We start from the raw sequence: 18305 nt of genomic DNA on the forward strand, positions 1-18305 counted from the left end.
CACACACACACACACACACACACACACACACACACACACTACTAAACAGTTTTTAGTTAAGCATTGGCACAAACGAGGATAAATGAACACCTTCATGCTGCAGTTCTGATGGAACTTGGACAGTGTCAAAAAGCAGATTAAACACTGGTCGTAGGACCACCCAAACTGCAGCAGATCACACAACTAGCTTGAAGACAACTAGTGATAGATGGGAAGGAGCAGAAGGAGAGAGATACTAGCAGTTTGAAATGGTGATGGTCTGATATTTGATCAGGTCCATGTATTAAAACTGCCATGTGATAAACTCTGATTTATGCAAAAGTAGTTGAGTTTGAGGCATTGTTTATTTAACCAATTACTTGGATCCATCTCTGTGAAACAGTGGAAGGATTCTTATTTGTCGGTAATGGACACCATCATGCGTCTGCGTGGTCAGAGCTGCGCATGCGGTCACCCAGAAGACTGGGGCTGCTTCCTTTAAGATAGGAAAAGCTGGTCTAGGAGACTCCATCCATCGCACGTCTCCTTCCCGTGGCTTTGGTTACAGCAAAGCTAGCTACATCTGTAAACAACGAGCAGGCAACTTTATCATGTTCACATATGAGAAGAGACAGAGGCAGCACCTTAGGGCTTGAGTAAATTATCATTAATATGTTTATTAAAAATCTTCTAAAAAGATACTTGCTTTGATACATCACAGAATTATTTAAGTAAAGTGCTGTTTGCAGCACACTCCATTCTGGCACATTCTTGACATTTTTATTAACAGTCTGAAATCATACTGTTGAACTGGAGTATATTTTTCTTTAAAAAAAAAATACATTTCTAATGTACAAGCACTTATTTTTATTAATCAGCATTCAAAAAAGGAGTGTCTTCTATAGCAGAGAATATAAACATTTCAATACATATAATAATAATAAATGCAGGAAACAGAAGATTCTAAATACTGTAACAGATCAGATCCGTAATAACATTTGTTTAGTAAAGACAAATAATGAAAACCATTTGACCTAAATGAAAAAAACTGAAGACTTAGTTCTGTATTGTACACTGAATATCAACATGGCGTGATGAAGATTACATGAGCCCATAAGTGCTTGAGATAGTAACTGCATTTTCACTTACTTTTATCCCATCATTCATATCGTAAAAACATAAATAAGGCAAATCTAGTAAATCGGACATGCTTATTCAAGCCCTTCTATCAAAGGCTGTAATATGTACAATGTTTGGAGTAATGCGGTCAATATGCAAGAACTATAGGATTGTGACATTTAACTGGGCTACTCAAGTTACCTGTAAAATATGAAAATAAATGTAAAGAGGATTGACCGTATAGCATAATTTAACAGAATGAAACAGAGTAACAGATACACGTCATGCACACGGACAGGACATTCCACAATTACTTACAACCAAATTTTATACCCAGCTCTAAATATGTTGACAACACATGAGCTGGGGGAAAAAAAAAATTAGGCTGTTTGTAATACAGTTCAAACTTAAAGGATGATTGTCTAGGAAGACCAGATGTAGCTCTGATATACCAACATTAATGGCATAATTGATTGTAACTTCAGATAAAAGGTGCCCGAGAAGCACCAACCACTCAACCAACTCCATAGGACAACAACAAAATGTATACAAGGATAGTGCATTAATCCCTGCAGAATCGGAGAAAAACTAATTACAATATTGCCGCTGTATACCCAATGCAAGTCCTTATGTCAATACAAAATATAGATGTTTATGTGTTTTATTATAAAACCTCATTACTGTTATTGTTCTGTAAAAACATCCACGTTAAGAAAATGTTTCAAAGTATGTCACTTCACTTTTAGAAGTCTACACTTGCTTTAAAAATAGGAGTAATGCTACACTTCTGTGCAGTTATGGAAAACGGCTGCAAAAAAACCCCCACAGAATGGTTTATATTTTTTTTTTTGATGAAGATACTTTTGCATTTAGCGTAAAATAATGCTAGTCACCAAGTAAAGTCAGAGGATATGGATACAACATTATTTGATAACTAAACAAATTGAGCGGCAGCTGTGCAACTGTGTCAAGGGCCTTTTCCCCCAAATCATCATACTGTACTGTATTAGCAAGTATCTAAGACTGACTGTTCAAAGTTTTTTATTTTGACCAAGTGTGAATTTATTGTTCATATGCAGATATTAAACTTATATGAAATAAAGTAATTGATTGTACTGTTATGCTTGTATGTGTATTAGTATTCTTTTACACTAAAAAATTATATATTGCTTTAGGAAAACAAAAGGCAGATTAAATATAAGAAAGTGTAGCTCAGTCAACAATAGCCACCTGTGCTGAAGTAGGGATATCATGAAAACCTGACCTGTTGGGTGCCCTTGAGGAGTTGGCCACCCTTGCTCTAAAACATGGTCTATTCTTCACTGAAAGTTATTCTGGAAGAGAAACCATGGAGCAAAATGGCCCATTAGGACTACAAGCTATTACAAACAAAAAAAACACCACAGGAGACAATTGTTGAACAAATCCAACAACAACAAAAATGGCCTCTTTTAGGGATTAAGTAGATGTAATCAATGATGTCCTCATAAAATAACCTTGCACATAAGATTCTGAAGTGCTTAAAAAAAAAAAAAAAAAAAAAAAAAAGAGAAGAACTAGAGGCCAAGACCAAATTTCTCAAGTGTTGTATAGTTACATAATAGACAAATGTCTACAAGTTCCAGTCACCCACTAAAATAATTTAGGCGCCAAGCTTTTTGCAAGGTCAATATGAAGGGATCAGTAGGACAAAACATGTATCCTATTTGTTCCTGCAAACCGCAACTTATCAGAACGATAGGCCATGATTTTCACAACATTTAAATTGCACTCAATTGGGACAAGGTTGAACACACGGCAATACTAGATTTTAAAAGGTGTTAAACTGTAAATCATTTTTAAAATAATGAAAATATTGCTTTACTTTCCAGGTTCAATTCTGACGCTAAACTGGGGGTGATTGCCAATCTTGTTTGTTCCACCCCTGTATTAAAGTCATGTGATTTATTTCCATTGTTGTGCACACATTTGGAGTGAAGTTAAATAAAGTAAAACCCACTCTACACAGTTATTAAACATGTCAAGAGAAACTTCCAACAAGGATTTAAACACTGTTTATATGTTTACTGTTTGTATGTTTCTCTGCGGGTTTTCAAGAGCCAATCACCACCTCATTTTAACCTGTTCAATCACAGGAATCACTACTCCGATAAAAAAAATTTCCCTGCTCATCTTCCACCACGATGTCTACATCACATTGCATTAAAGAGGTTATACATGACTATCACCAACACACCACTCTATAGTTTAAAGCGGTCAAATCTGGTTTATCTGGGTCAGTCCTGACTTGCACAGGTCTGTACAAAAGCACAAGACAGACCAGAATAACTGTAGACAGCATGAACTTGTTACTCTGAAGAAATGAATTACATATTCTAGAGCAACCCTCTACTCTTGCCTATGCAGGAGAAATGTGCAATTCCAGTCCTCCTATTATAGCTGAATGTTGAAATGTGGTTGTGTATGTTAGAGAGAAGGAGACATAAGGTCATCTTACATGTGAACCACATTAAAAAATAAAAAAATAAATAAAGGATAGCTTTATATGTTACAATGATTTAACAGAGTATATGCACCTTTTAGTGTGTCTATATTCATTACAGGCTGCAAGTAATGGTACATTTCTAACACCTATCCGTAACAGAATGCATTTTTTGTTGGGATATATTTGATCTGACTCGATACGTTCAATTTGGCCTATGGCTTAAAGAAATACATAGGGAACCAAAAAAAAGTATGGTAACAAGATAGTATTGCATACTTTAAAAAAACCAAAAAAAAAAACCCCCACTGTGTTTAGTGTAGCAGTACAAAAAAAGACTTTCTGCCCCAGTGTAGAGATATAGTATTCCTCCTAGCAGTCTAAGAAGGTCATATTCAGTCCAAATATCTACTGCTCCAAATATATTCAACTATCACCCAAATGCCACAGTGGTTATACATATTCATATCAAATGGAATATGTACTCCTATTAGTCGTGTGTGTGTGTGTGTGTGTGTGTATACACACACACACACACACACACACACACACACACAGTATAGTTACTTAAGAACTGTCGTACATTCATATTTGTGGCACGGCCATTCATACCTGCTGAATTATTCCACCCCTTCCACTGCCCCAAATCTTACGTTGGTTAATGGATAAAGGAGCATCTTTCTCCAACAGGAAAGCTCTTGAACAATTCTTGTGCAGATATGCATTTGCATAGATTGCACATTCGGGTTTTTCTTTCAGCCTACATTTCGGAAGCTATTAAACATAATGTAGATTTAGACTAATGTCGAAACTGCACAGATGGTTACATGACATTAATTAGAATATGTAAAGATTGTTGATATACATACATATAAAAATTCAAATCCATTCATCAAATAAATTGCACATGAAAATGACCAATATTGGTTGCACGCCTTTTACTGCAGAGATCTGCTATGCACAGAGGTCTACTCAATGAATGCATAAGTTTAGAATACAGCTCAAAATAAGAGAAGCATATACATACAGTGAGTCCTCGGTATACGATGTCCCGCTATCCGTTGGATGCATTACCCAACGCCACATAATGCAGTCCGTTGGACGCATTAACCGACGCCAGACCCCGCTTATCCGACAGTCACGCCACCGATTAACATTGACCCGCAAATCAGACGGTCCATTAACCGATGGCGGTTTGTGGAACCCATTCCGTCGGATAGGCGAGGGCCGCCTGTATTCTATGCCACTCAAAGCAAACAAAATGTACTCTTGCATGCTTATTTACTCAAAATGTCCTACTTTTTTCCCCACCTATATAACTTTGGTACCTAGATGTAAGTTATATTCTATTTACTGCTCCTGGTTTTGATTTGCACCAATTACATGAGAATTAAATTGCACCACTAGAATTGTAATATCATCTCTATACATCCGTGCCAATTCTTCTGGAAGACTGAGCATCTTTGACAGTCTCTCATGATCTACAGCTCCAAATTCATTGTTGCCCACAGCATGCCGTATGAGATGAGTAGCTGCATTTTGATCTTCAAATACAGAGGATATTCTGGCCCTCCTTTCCGTAAGGAGACCTTGCATCTGTCTTAAGGTGACCTTGTATCCTCCTACTGCTATTGGCTGCTGATGATGAACACCGGTCAGGTACTCTCCAACAATTTTCACCACATCTTGCCTATGCATAGTTTCCCAAAGGCCATCCGTGGCCAATATGAGGAATTTATCTTTAGGTCGTAATCTGTGATAAATAACCTCTGGCTCGGCAGTTAAATAAGGTGGACTGTGGTAGTTAGGAGGGATAAATTTTGTGTATTCATTGTCATTCAATTGATCCGGGCCAGATTCTACCACCCGTTTTTGAAGGTCAATGCTCCATTTGAACTTAACATCTCCAAACGCTCTGAAAGGCATCAGTAGTCCAAGGAGCCGGTCCTGCTTCACAACACTCTTTTCTTCTTGCTTTGGATGTTCTGACTTCAGCCGTTTTACTTCAGATTCATTCTGAGCATTATGATCGTGAGACATTGTAACTGCAGACCAAGATCCGTCTTCCTCCTGTACCCCAATCAAAGCCCTACTATCTCCTGTGTTGGCAACATGCAAGTCCACACCATCTACATGAGCCACGCAAGCAGTGGCACCGGAAAAGGCCACACGCAGGACCCAGTAGTTCAGAAAGGAGTTAGGATCTCCTACTTGAGCTTCCAAAGACAAGTCATTGTCAAGCCTTTTAAAGGAGTTAATTAACGCCTCCTTAACATCAGTAGTGTCCCCCGTATTAAGATCAATAAGCTCCTGCCAGTAGGTCCTTAAACTGTTGAAGTACAGCTTGGAAGCCTCCTTACTAAAATAATCGTTTGGGTGCTTGTGCCACTGCAAAATGGGCAACAAGGCCCGGCCACTCTCTACAGCATTTTCAATCTCCAGCAGAGTCTCATGAGGTAGCAGAGAAACGGCGATGTAATAGAACAGTCTTTCGCTGACTGCCTGAGCACATGCACACCCAGCATGGCCATCAAACACGCCGAGAAGCATCCCCCTTGTCTGTAAACATGTAGCTGTACTTCTTCGGTCTTCAATCGGGGCATTAGCTGGCAACTGGTTACTATCGAAGCCAAGGATCGAGCTTATGTTCTTGCCATCAAACTCTGGAACTTTAAAACTGTACTCATTGGCCTTCAAAATACTATTGACCTGTGGCGGGGTGAGGTAAAACCGCTGTGGAGTGGTAACGTATCGCCTCACTGGAACACACTGCTCTTTGGGGCGGTAAAAGGTAGGCGCAAACTTATTTTCTGCTCCATGCCTGAAGGCATTAACAGATGGGTGGCTAGGCAAGCAACAAAGATGTTTGTGGCGACAGTAACAAACGGAGCTGCATATCCTGCCAAGATCACAGTTCCGAAGCAGAGGGAAGAGAAGTTGAGTTGGTGAGGACATTGCATCAAAAAATAAAGCCGGTGAACAACTTCTGCCTGAGAGTCCTGTCAAAAAGGAGAAAATAAAGAAAATTGTTAGCACAAAATAAATATTTTTTTCGACCCAATAAAATAAAAGTACATAGAAATCCTCAAATAAACTTACATATATGTAGTTATTAACAAATGACAACTGCTAAATGTGGGTAAAATATATTGGATTTACTTTATATTATGGCCATTGCCTAAAATGTCACAGTATGACTGCAGAGCACAATATTGCTAGCAAGGTTTAAATAACATGTTTCTGCTCTAATTGGTCATTCATAGAAGACACCGATACACGGCCCAGTCATCTTACTTAGTAAGATGTTCCACCTTCCTCGGCATGCAAAATAAAATGGAAATCTTCATAAACCCTTTCCTTTCAAAAGTTTCTATTTATTTTAAGACTAAAATAAATACTTATTTGTGTTGGGATGCTCTAAGTTGTCTCAATATAACTGGAACAAATGTTTTCTGAAATCTACTTTTACTTAAATAAATGTGAAGGTTTGAATTTCTATTAAAATATGTTTTATTGCTATTTTCTATGTAAAATGCCATGAGCAATCTTCACATGTATGGTCATATGCATCATGCAAATGTAAATGGTGAGAATGGGGGAGGGGTAGGTGAATCTATATTACAAATCAGATATGAGGAGTAGCTATGCATTAAATAAGACTGGAGCAATGATACATCGCTTTCCCTTTATTTACAGGATGTCTTGGCTCATTGGCTGGGAGTTATCAAAGCGCAACGCTGGATATCTCGCCCGATATGGCAGTCACGGCACGGTCTATCATGCTTTGATGACTCCGGGCCTTTATGTTAGTAATATGACTTCTCAAACTAGGCCGCTCCTGGTGGTAAGATCCTTGGGAGAACAAGACACAATAGCATATTAAAAGGTATCCCTGTTAAAAAAAAAAAAAAAAATCCCTGGTAAAGTCTATGGGAATTTTCAGTCAAAAAACGCCACTTTGATGTATAATTAATTACCTCTTAAGTGTTTAAAATTATTACAAAGAAGCTGCTAAACATGTAGGCATACGTAATATTGATACATGCTAATTTCTTAAGTGAAGACAAGGGAGTGGAAAGGATTTAGGAATATAGTGTAGCTGTAGAAAGTGAATAAAACGGGGACAGACACGCATTTCTCCTGCAAGCCAACACAAACAAACAATGGCCACTAGGAATTCATTATTTGCCATCAGTAGACCTTAGAATTTGAGGCCATGTACCTGAAGACACTCCTAGTCACCTCAAAGTTTAGTAAAATGGTTAATTCAGCCCAGTGCGTTTTTGTCTGTTAATCTAATTAAGGAATCTGCCAGGCAACCTACTGCACATGTAATATTGTCCTGAAAATAGCATTCTTCCATTAAGACGAGTTAGCACAGCTACTTGAGACGAGCAACAGAACTTTAACAATTAGTATCTAAAGCAGTGGTTTCAATATTTTTGGTTATATTGTGAAATGATGCGGAACCCCAACCCTCTCTAACAGCACATCTGAGATCAGATGCATTGTAAGGAACCCTAATCCTATCAATTTACCGGAGACTCTCAGCCACCACCAGTCTAAGTTCTTTCAAAACTCAGGCGGTCTCACATTTTAATGTGGTCTGTAAGGCCGCCCTAGTGTCGGCAACGGCGACGCGGATGTCACACTGTAGTGGCTGGAAAAATCAAATTGAAGTGACTTCCAGCGATCGCGACCAAGCCATCGCGCCTACTAAAATCGATCAACACATTTGTTTTGACGCGATGTCGCAGTCGTCGTCACTATAAACGCAGCCTGTTACATACGCGTATAATATTTATTATCTCTAACTGTGCATGCAATGTCTTGTATATAATATATACCCTGTTCACTTATGTAACCATGTATTATTTGTCATCATAACTCTGTGCCCAGGACATACTTGAAAAAACGAGAGAACTCTCAATGTATTACTTCCTGGTAAAACATTTTATAAATAAATAATAGCATCCGAGATCAGATGTATAGTAAATTCTTCTGTATTTGGTCCAATTTTCAAGTGACATGAAAATTGCAGGGAACCCTTTAGGGGATGTCCGGGGAACCCCTGTTGAAAAACACAGTGGAAAGAAAGATAACCCCATAGCACAGGGGGGGGCAAACTTTTTTTCCCTACCGGTGGTCCCCTCACCGGCTCCGGCATCATGACGTCACCAAAGCAACGTGACGTCACATGACCTTGCGGCGTCATTTGATGCCGTGTTGCCATGGCGACGCGTGTGAGAAGCCGCCGGAGCCAAGGTAGATTAGGTTTACAGAGGCCATGCAGCTCCCCCAGCACTTAATTTAAGTGCCTTCGGGAAGCGCGCAGGGCCTCTGTAAACCCCGCGCCCCGCCGCACTCAGTCTCGCAGTTTGCGCACCACTGTGATAGTGGATACAAGCTCTGTAATTAAAATTAAATCCTTAATTTAAAAATGCACGTTTTTGTTTATCTTACTTAAGCACTCATACCTGCTGCAGGGATCCTTTTGGATTCAGTTTATAACTACAACCAAAATAACTCAAAATGATAAAGAGGTGGTTAAGGGGGGGTCAATAAGTAGTCCATGACATAATTACTGTTCAAACTGCCAGTGTCTGCCAAATCATTTGGCTGCTTTCTAATATGATTGGGACCTACGAACTTTTGCGTGTTGTGCATTGCGTGCTCTGTGGAACAGAACAGAAAGTCTCGCAATGCAAAAAAGTCGGAGTCTCCAAAGACAACTTCGAATTCGGAACAGTCATGCCAGTCAAACACCATGGCATGACCTGCATCTTACATTAACACCTCCACTGAGTGGCATTTGTGTAATAAAGCAAAAGTATAAATCCGCATTTATCATACAAAGTTCGCCCAAGTCTCTTCTGGAAGTAGCCCGCCATTCGTGCACAATATCGTGGCTTTGGATTAAACCGACTGTGTCAGGTTATTGGCGTGTAACTTTTATAAGGCAATTAGAAATATGTTCTAACAAGTTTAGTATTCTAAATATAATTAGAACTCAATGTCACTTCAATTAACAGGCATGTTTCTAAATAAATATCCAAAACGATGTAGCGCACCGCCAAAGAGAGTGGGTCAAAAGGTAGGTTAAAAATAAATCTTTATTCGTCCATAAAAAAACAGTAGTGTCACTTCCGTTTTTTATGGACGAATAAAGATTTATTTTGAACTTACCTTTTGACCCACTCTCTTTGGCGGTGCGCTACATCGTTTTGGATATTGCTCTGGACTTTCTACTAGTGGCAGCACGCCCCAGGACAAGCACAGGAGAGGGACACTCCAGAGATGTGAGTAGAAATCCTCATTTAACATTGCATTATCTGTGTGGTTTCATGGAGGTCCAGGGATCATTCCAATGAGGGGTGGAGTAGTGGGATATTTCTCCTTGCTCTGCCCCTTCAGGGATTATTGGTCCCTTTGAGGACTGAATACCACTTCAATATTGTGCATCTACTATATATTTTTGAAAGCACTGTATGTCTGCGTCCCAAGGGCCAATCGCATAGCACCTTTGGCCTGTCACTCCGGCTCAGGCCATGCCCGCCCCCGCACACCTCTCATTGGCCTGCGTCCAACACCAATGCCACACTGTCCCACCCCTCACTGAGCTACCACTTCCACACTGTCCCACCCCTCACTGAGCTTTGGGAACGCTTTGCATTTGCAGCACCTAATCCTCAACCCTCACTGCTCTGGGGCCACGCTTCACAGTTCTCAAAACCCTCACCGTCTGCTACCACACAACTGCCAAATCAGGTACAGAATCAGCTACACACAACACCGCACGATCACCTACACACAACGCACGATAACACCAAACACTGCACACACAGACATTCACACAACACCAAACACTGCACACTGCCTCTTCAAAACACCACCCTCGACCCCCCCCCCCCCCGGTCCACGCCACAGATCTCCCTCCCGCTACCGCAGACCCTCTACGGGCCGCGCACATCTCCCTCCCGCAACCGCAGACCCTCTACGGGCCGCGGCCTACACTACAACACCATCGCCACCGGCCCACACGCCACACCGAATCCCGCCGAGTAACCGACGCCGACACACTGACCGACGTCTCTCACACGTTGCCAGGGACCGCATCATCCCCCCTCTCCTCCTCCACTACCCCCCCCCCCGCGGCCGGGCCGGGAAGACGTAACCGACGCCACCGCCTCACACAAATTGACAGGTACCTCATCAAACCCCCCCACCCCCCGCGGCCGGGAAGACAGGTAGCGCCAGCAGCTGTCACCACAACCACCACCCCCGGCGGCGCCAGCAGGTATCGACCCCCCCGGCCGGACCAGCGGCCAGGCCGGGAAGCCGGGGAGCGCGAGCAGGTATCAACAACCAGCCCCCACCCCCCTTCGCGACAGGGCAGAGGAAAAACCAGAGGGGGGGGGGGGGGAGGAGTGAAGGGACACACACACAACACAACACATGAAGCTGTATAGGAGGGGGGGAACGGAGCTGGAAAGGGGTCGGGGGACCGGACTGGTAAATGGGGGGGGGGGGGGGGGGAGGAAACGGACCTGTAAAGGGGGGGGAGCTGGATTGATGGGAGAGAGAGAGGGGGAAGAGAGAGAGAGAGAGAGAGAGGGGGGAAGAGAGAGAGGGGGGGGGAAGAGAGAGAGAGAGGGGGGGGGGAAGAGAGAGAGAGAGGGGGGGGGGGGAAGAGAGAGAGAGGGGGGGGGGAAGAGAGAGAGAGGGGGGGGGAAGAGAGAGAGAGGGGAGAGAGAGAGGAGAGAGAGAGAGAGAGAGAGAGAGAGAGAGAGAGAGAGAGAGAGAGAGAGAGAGAGAGAGAGAGAGAGAGAGAGAGAGAGAGAGAGAGAGAGAGAGAGAGAGAGAGAGAGAGAGAGAGAGAGAGAGAGAGAGAGAGAGAGGAAGAGAGAGCAGAGAGAGGGGGGGGAAGAGAGAGAGAGGGGGGAGACAGGGGAAGAGAGAGGGGGGAGACAGGGAAAGAGAGAGAGAGGAGAGCAAAAAAATCCCCTGGGACCAGTGCTATGGATTTATGTGGATGATCATTATCAAGTATATTATGCGGATCCGGCACTAGAGCGCTTATACCACAGCAAATTCTTAGATATGTTTTCTAAATAAAGGCTCTATTTTTATGGAATGTTAGTAAAGAATAGTCATAAAATCATTTCATACCCATAAAATTATAGTAACTGTCACGTACGGCACACCTGTTAGCACGTGGCCTGTATACGTGACAAGGTTTAATACACAGCTCTCAAGCTGGCCCACTTCATCTTGGCAAAGGTCCCTCATATGAACAATATTTCCCCTCAATCCGTCCCCATATACCATCTGTCACAAACAGCACATAAGTGAGCACGTGACTTGGATATGCAACCAGGGTTAATACACACGGCTACTCTAGCCAACTCACCTTTCTACCCCACAACATACTTTCAGTGAGTTAATATTAACCCCTTACTCAATTGCAATCATATCTATTTGCTTCCACCACCCGAGAAGTATGCAAAATATGTCAATAATATACATCTGCCAGGGTCTCAGTCCCTGTTTATTATAGAAAAACTATGCACTTAACACAAAAATCTGTCGTAGCAAAATGTGACAAGAAATGTAAATTTGAGTGACAAATGGCTACCTTCTAGACCTCAAGTGCCTGGCCTTACTACATGAGTTTCCTTGCAAAAATGACATCTGAACGTCATATTTTAGACTAGAGATTATCACCAGATAACCTAATTTTTAATAAATTCCCTCTTTGGTGGAATACTTTCTTAGCCACGGCCACTGATCCCTGCAGAACCCACCAGATAATGCTTTGAAAGTACCTCTAAAAGCGGTCCAGGACGTTTGGCAACAGCCAAATATCAGGCATTTTACCACCAGGACAATTAACCGCAATATCTGCCACGTGCGCTCCAACGCGGACTCTGATTAGGCAGGTCTGATAAGTGCATGTTTAAATGTCCCGCACGGGACTGGTAACACTGCCTGATATTATCATGACAGTAACATTGCCAAGTATAGTGGAATAAAAATCTAAGAGTTAAACACTGGACGAATACATAAATATATCAAAATCACACGTATGCCAGAAGGACCAACAAACCGTTTAAGAGTAACTAGCACTAACAACTGAACTAAAACATATACGTAATGCTTATAATAGCAGTTCTAAAACATACGCACAAAAAACAACCCCCCTTACCCGAATAGCAATGAAAATAGCAATTAGTGCAACAAGGAGAGAAGGTAATAATCTTGTTCAGGTCCGAGTTATTTAGAGCCTGTCACTAGATACCTTGAAATGGATCATCTTTGGTTCAATCTAGATTTTGTTGTTGTGCAACAGTGATTTCTGCCAGATAAATACTTGAAACAAAAATGTGAACAGTATTTTGGATTATGTAGATTATGGATGTTAATAAAAAAATTAATTAAAAAAAAACAAATGATGAGAAAAGGCGTCAATGATGTACCTTTGTGTGTAATACACAATATCAAATGGTATAATATGCACACTACATGAAACATACATAGAATAAAATGTGTACAAAAACATGTATATACAGTAGAACAGTAGAACAAAGAAACGATATAATAATGAGCCATTCCTAGTTTAGAAAAATGATGAATAAAAGATTATGGTAAAGAAGGCATAGCCCTCGCCTTTACTGTAGGCTGAAGATTTATAGTGAGCTAAAAGAAACATTTCACAGCAAAAAAAAAAAAAAAAATGGTGACAATTTATAAAAACGGTTTATTCTGAACATCTTGTTACTGGCATGATATGGCGAGAATACAACCGGTAAACTGAAACAGAACAAAAATGTAGCCACGAGTCTGAGTGCAGATCTAACTTATTGCCAGCATGTAAATCCCACAGTAAATACTGACACTAACAAGCACATGGCAATGTCAGAGAAGCCAAACTTGGCAAGGTTTCTAATTATGCAGCAACAACTCAACTATTTTAAATTGTGTTGCACTACCAAGTGAATTGGCAATTGCCTTTTAAATAGAAGTCCCGCTGACAAAGGATTGTGTTACCTACAGTGTTTGTCTTATGCTTGTTCTTTTGCATTATGTATTTACATATAGTGCCAACACCTCACAAGGCTGAATACTACGGAGGCAGCAACAGGGGTGTGCAAACTGGGGGGCGCAGCGGATACACAGGCCCCGCGCTGTTCAGCGCGAGGCCTCTAAACTCACTTACAGAGCTTCAGTCCACACGTCTCCATGGCGACAGGTGTCAAATGACGCCGCGGGTCATGTTACGTGACGTCGTATGACCCCGCAGTGTCATGACACCCATCGCCATGGCAACGCAAAATCAAAGGACACCGCGGGGTCACGTGACGTCAAATGACCCCGTGGCATAATTTGACGCCGCTTTAAAAAGGTAAGTGGGGGGGAGGGGGTGCGACCCAGGGGAAGAGCAGGTAAGGGGTGCACCCCTGGGCTAGAAAACATTTTACCAAGTTTGCTGTTTCATATACAGTATATCATTTTTTCACACTTACGAATACAATGCCAAGTGTGCAAAGTTAAAAACGTGAAATTATAAAACAATCTTAAAAAAAAAAAATGTAAAAAAAAAATAAAAAAATGTTTTAGTGAGGCAGTACGTGGAATGAAGGTAGTGCACGCACGCAAACAAAAAGGGTGAAAGTGGGGTACTTAACCGCCAGTGCGCGGGTTCTGGGGAGCTCCTGATGTCCCAAAGAGATCCAGTGAAGAAGAAGAATCGGACACACGGTCTTAATCATCAAATGAAAAGGGGTTTAATGTGCCAAGGAATCCAACGTATCGGCAGTAATACTGCCTTTCTCAAGCCTACACCAGTATTACTGCCGAAACGTTGGATTCCTTGGCACATTAAACCCCTTTTCATTTGATGATTAAGACCGTGTGTCCGATTTTTCTTCTTCACTCTTCTTCTTTAGTGAGGCAGTACCACATCTAAAGTCACTTTGGGCTATTTATTAAAGCCTTCAAGCAGACAAACCCACGGCATAGCCACTGCAATAAGGCAATCAGATTGTCACCAAAAACCGTCTCGAGCCATCAGACCATATATATCTCAATAAAGCCGGTCAAGGCATCAGACAATATTAAGAAATCCATTCCGCTGAACGCATATATTATAGATGGTTATGGATACATCAGTATGGCGGGAGTTTCTTGTTAACTTTTACATTAAGGCAAAATAATTTTTTTTTTTTAAAACACACATTTTGCATTATGTGCAGTTTTCAATAAATGAGAAAAACATTTAATTACAGGATTGAAGAGTACATGTCGCTGTATAGTGCGCGTTGACTGATTTTTGCCTTAATGTAAATGGGAAATTCTATAGTAAAATCCAGCATACAGAGGAACATGAATACATCAATCTTCCCTGATGAAGAGACATGTTAGCCTTGAAACGCGTTGGAATACTCTATTTTTATATCTGATCTTTTAACCAAATATACCAGTCCCCCTCCTCTCTGCTTCAATCGGCTCTGGTGACGGAGTTTTACTGGTACGGCGCCACTTAGTGACGTCATCTAAGCGCCGCCGAGCGCCGACGGAGCTTCCGATACTCCATGCGGAGTCAGCATTAGAGATACACCGGGCAATTTCCTAAGCCTGCTGGAAGGGACATTACCTTTGGAACTTTTCACCCCCTACTGCTGCCTACTGATGAGGAGTTATCAAAAACATCACTAAACGCCGACGGAACCTCCAGCTTCACATGCGGAGTACATGCTCTGAAAGTACAGACACGTTGGTGATCTCTGGACTACATATCCAGCCTGTTGCTGATCCCTGAGGCTCCTGATCCCCATGTGATGAGGCGTAGGGGTAACATTATCCCACGATATGCTGTTTTTTATCTATTTTGATGTACGCAGATTACTTTACCTTGTCATTTAATATAATTTTTTATTTAATACACTATGAGCGTTGTGCGCTGTTTTCTTTTGTCTTTCATGAATACATCATATCTGCAGTGAGAAAGGTTCGGAGTAATGGGTTTCTATACACAGTCTGAACGGCTCCATTGATACGGTACATGGTTCAATAGCTTAACCAGTTTTCCGTGACAGTCCAATAACCTGACCGCAGTGGGCACAACTACCGGAAGAAATGGCAACAGATTCAGTAAAGTAAAAACCTCACACAATTGCTTACACTGGGATTCCTTTTCTTTGGTGATTATGGGGCTGCTTTTTACACTGTTTTCGCTTGTTTTGCAGCTGCCTGAATTTAGTAAATAGACCCCACGGAGTTGAACATGTCACAAAAAAGCTGTATAATTAGTGTGTGGAACAATATTATATGAACTTATTTTCTCTTCTAAACATACAGTACAAGATATGTATCCTTAAAATATGCAGTTACATTTGTGCCAACTAATGTACTCCACTTATACATCCTAATTAGCCAAACAAACACCTTATTCTATTAGGAGGTATATTAGGCACTTCATGCCTTTACAACCAATAACTTACTTTATAAAAATAAAAGATGTTATCATCCCGTTTTTGTTTAGAAGGAATAATAAATGCTAAGAATGACATGGGCAGGGGAGTTCTGCAATACCTTGATAGCAGAGGGATTAATGCTTCTGCATAAAATATATGCCATGCTTAAAAACGCAGAGGTTGTCATCATTTGGGATGAAATCTGTTCCAATTAGTGGACTGGATCACATGGTCAGTCTACAGCATGTAATGTCTATAATATATAAATATCTGGCTTCACACACCTTCAATTGCCCGGAGTTTGCACAAGAATATACCCTGGATACTGATCCCAGCCCAAAATATCTAGCAATGCTGATCCAACTGGAAAATTGTTCATTAAGATTCCTAAACAGATCCTTCATGAAATCTCCTTCAACAAAGCACTAATGTGACAATGCGGCACACCCACACATCTCGTCTGCAGTTGTGACTTCTGATCAGCTGTGTACTATAAATACAATGTATACCCATATACACAATTTTGTATTATATTGTTCCATGTTGTATTGTTGCTTTTGTGTGTTTCTGCACTGTGTAATATGTTGGCACCCTATGAATAAATGATAATACTAATAAGACATGTGGCGCTGTACAATAAGGTTGGAGGACAAAAACACTCCAATATAATAAACATTAACATGAATTGTTACAGTAGGTAAGGAGGGCTCTGCAATCTATGAGGAAGGGCAAGTGGAAACATAGGATACAGGAGAATAGGAAGGTTGGAGTTGGTGTGTATGGTGTTCTGGCATAACAGCGCTTAGTAAACATGGCCCTAAAGCTGAATTTAGCTCTGCTGGCTGTAAAGGACGTCTTGGACTAGAGAGTGACTGAAAACCTACAACACAAAATGCAAGTCCTTCTGTATTTTTAGTACCCTTTGTAACAAGAGCCATAGTAAACTCAGCCTCAGGGACTGTCAATGTGCTTCTGATTTATTACTATGGGAACAAATCATTACATATTTAAAAAAAAAAAAAAAAGTAACCTTTCTTGGGTTATTAATACCACAATCTATTCTCCGCAAACTATGTGGTGAAGGTAGATTTTGACTCAATGAAGGTTTAAACGTACGGTACTGCTACAGAACCAAATCGAATCAGCTTATCCTACAAGATCCCAGTACTAAACCGATCAATACTCTGCCATACATTAACGCCTTCACTGCCGAAGTGAAGCTGAATGGGTTAAAAAAAATGTGCCCACCCAACCTTTTTTGGGGGGGGGGGGGGGCGTGGGGGGCGAGAAGCGCCATGTGTTATCTGAACGGCTCACGAAAGATAAATGATGGAGTGCAGCGTGTGTTGGATACATACCGATCCGCCTGGGCCCGGGACACACACACATTCTCCCGTCACAACAAGCTGCGAACATCCACAACCGGCAACCGCCCGGCGGACAGAACAGATCCACGCAGGAACAAGAGGAAAACAATCCGACATGGGAAGAGACACACACAAAAATAGGAGGGAGAGAAGCGCAACACTGCGGCGGCGGAGTAGGAGGGTGTGACAGTTTGTGTAGGGTTAGGGGGGGGGGGGTTGTGTGTACCTGCAGCCCCTCTTCAGCGAGCACAAGCTTCCCTAGCGCATCCCGCCCTCCGTCGTTAACACACACATAACTATATCCACATACACACTGGGGCTGGTCCGTGCAGGAGCGCGCAGGGATCCTCCGCCGCCGAGATGCTGTCCGAACGCAAACCCGCGGCCGCGTAACAAAACCCGTCTGTTACGTCACCGCAGGCGATTGTCCTTCACCGGGGGGGTTCTATATTCGTAAATGGAACGCTGGAATAAAGCCCGGCTCGGGCTCGCCCGACACAAGAGACGGCACGCGCGTGAGTCACAGCTCCCGTCCCCAGCCTACTTGCTGCCGTGATTGGCTACTGTTGGGTCGCTAGCCCCGCCCCTACCGAAGAGAAGATTTCGCCTACAAGGTTAAAGGGAGCATAGATACACGATGATTGGCAGGTGGGAGTGGTGGTCTTGTGTGGTCACGTGAGGTTGGCGCATGCGCTCTTGGTGGCGGTCCCTCTGACGGCCTCCTCCTCGGTAGCTGGGTTGCTCGCGCTGTAGGCATATGCAGTGTTCATATGGAGAGTACTGCAGATCGCCGACAGGGAACAGCACAAGGTGACTGAGCGGGAATGCAGAGGTACCGCCGCCTCCGGTTACTGCATCTACTGTATGTGCAGATACATTACAATA

The 18305-nt window shown here is 42.2% G+C and overlaps 1 protein-coding gene across 3 annotated transcripts; it reads right to left on the reverse strand.

The window, feature by feature from the left end:
- Positions 1–636: 636 nt before the first annotated feature.
- Positions 637–18002, reverse strand: PDP1 (pyruvate dehydrogenase phosphatase catalytic subunit 1). Of its 3 annotated transcripts, none has more exons than XM_075582720.1 (2): positions 17647–18002; positions 637–6579 (listed from the first exon to the last, which is right to left on the reverse strand). In XM_075582720.1, the coding sequence occupies exon 2, from the start codon at positions 6533–6535 to the stop codon at positions 4931–4933; it is 1605 nt and encodes a 534-aa protein (XP_075438835.1). In that variant the 5' UTR covers positions 6536–6579; positions 17647–18002; the 3' UTR covers positions 637–4930. The 3 variants fall into 3 exon arrangements, with proteins under 3 accessions (XP_075438835.1, XP_075438834.1, XP_075438833.1); XM_075582719.1 differs by having other exon boundaries at positions 17731–18000; XM_075582718.1 differs by lacking the exon at positions 17647–18002 and adding an exon at positions 17412–17605.
- Positions 18003–18305: the final 303 nt, after the last annotated feature.

This window comes from Ascaphus truei, chromosome 2, assembly GCF_040206685.1.
Source record: "Ascaphus truei isolate aAscTru1 chromosome 2, aAscTru1.hap1, whole genome shotgun sequence".
NCBI lineage: Eukaryota > Metazoa > Chordata > Amphibia > Anura > Ascaphidae > Ascaphus > Ascaphus truei.

What these genes read in the sequence shown, in the direction of transcription:
- PDP1 (XM_075582718.1), bottom strand. Translation starts at nt 17,469, where the DNA reads ATGTTCGCAGCTTGTTGTGACGGGAGAATGTGTGTGTGTCCCGGGCCC. An exon ending in TCCCGGGCCCAGGCGGATCG is followed by an intron (nt 6,580 to 17,411) that starts GTATGTATCCAA and finishes CCTTTTTGACAG; the next exon opens with GACTCTCAGGCAGAAGTTGT.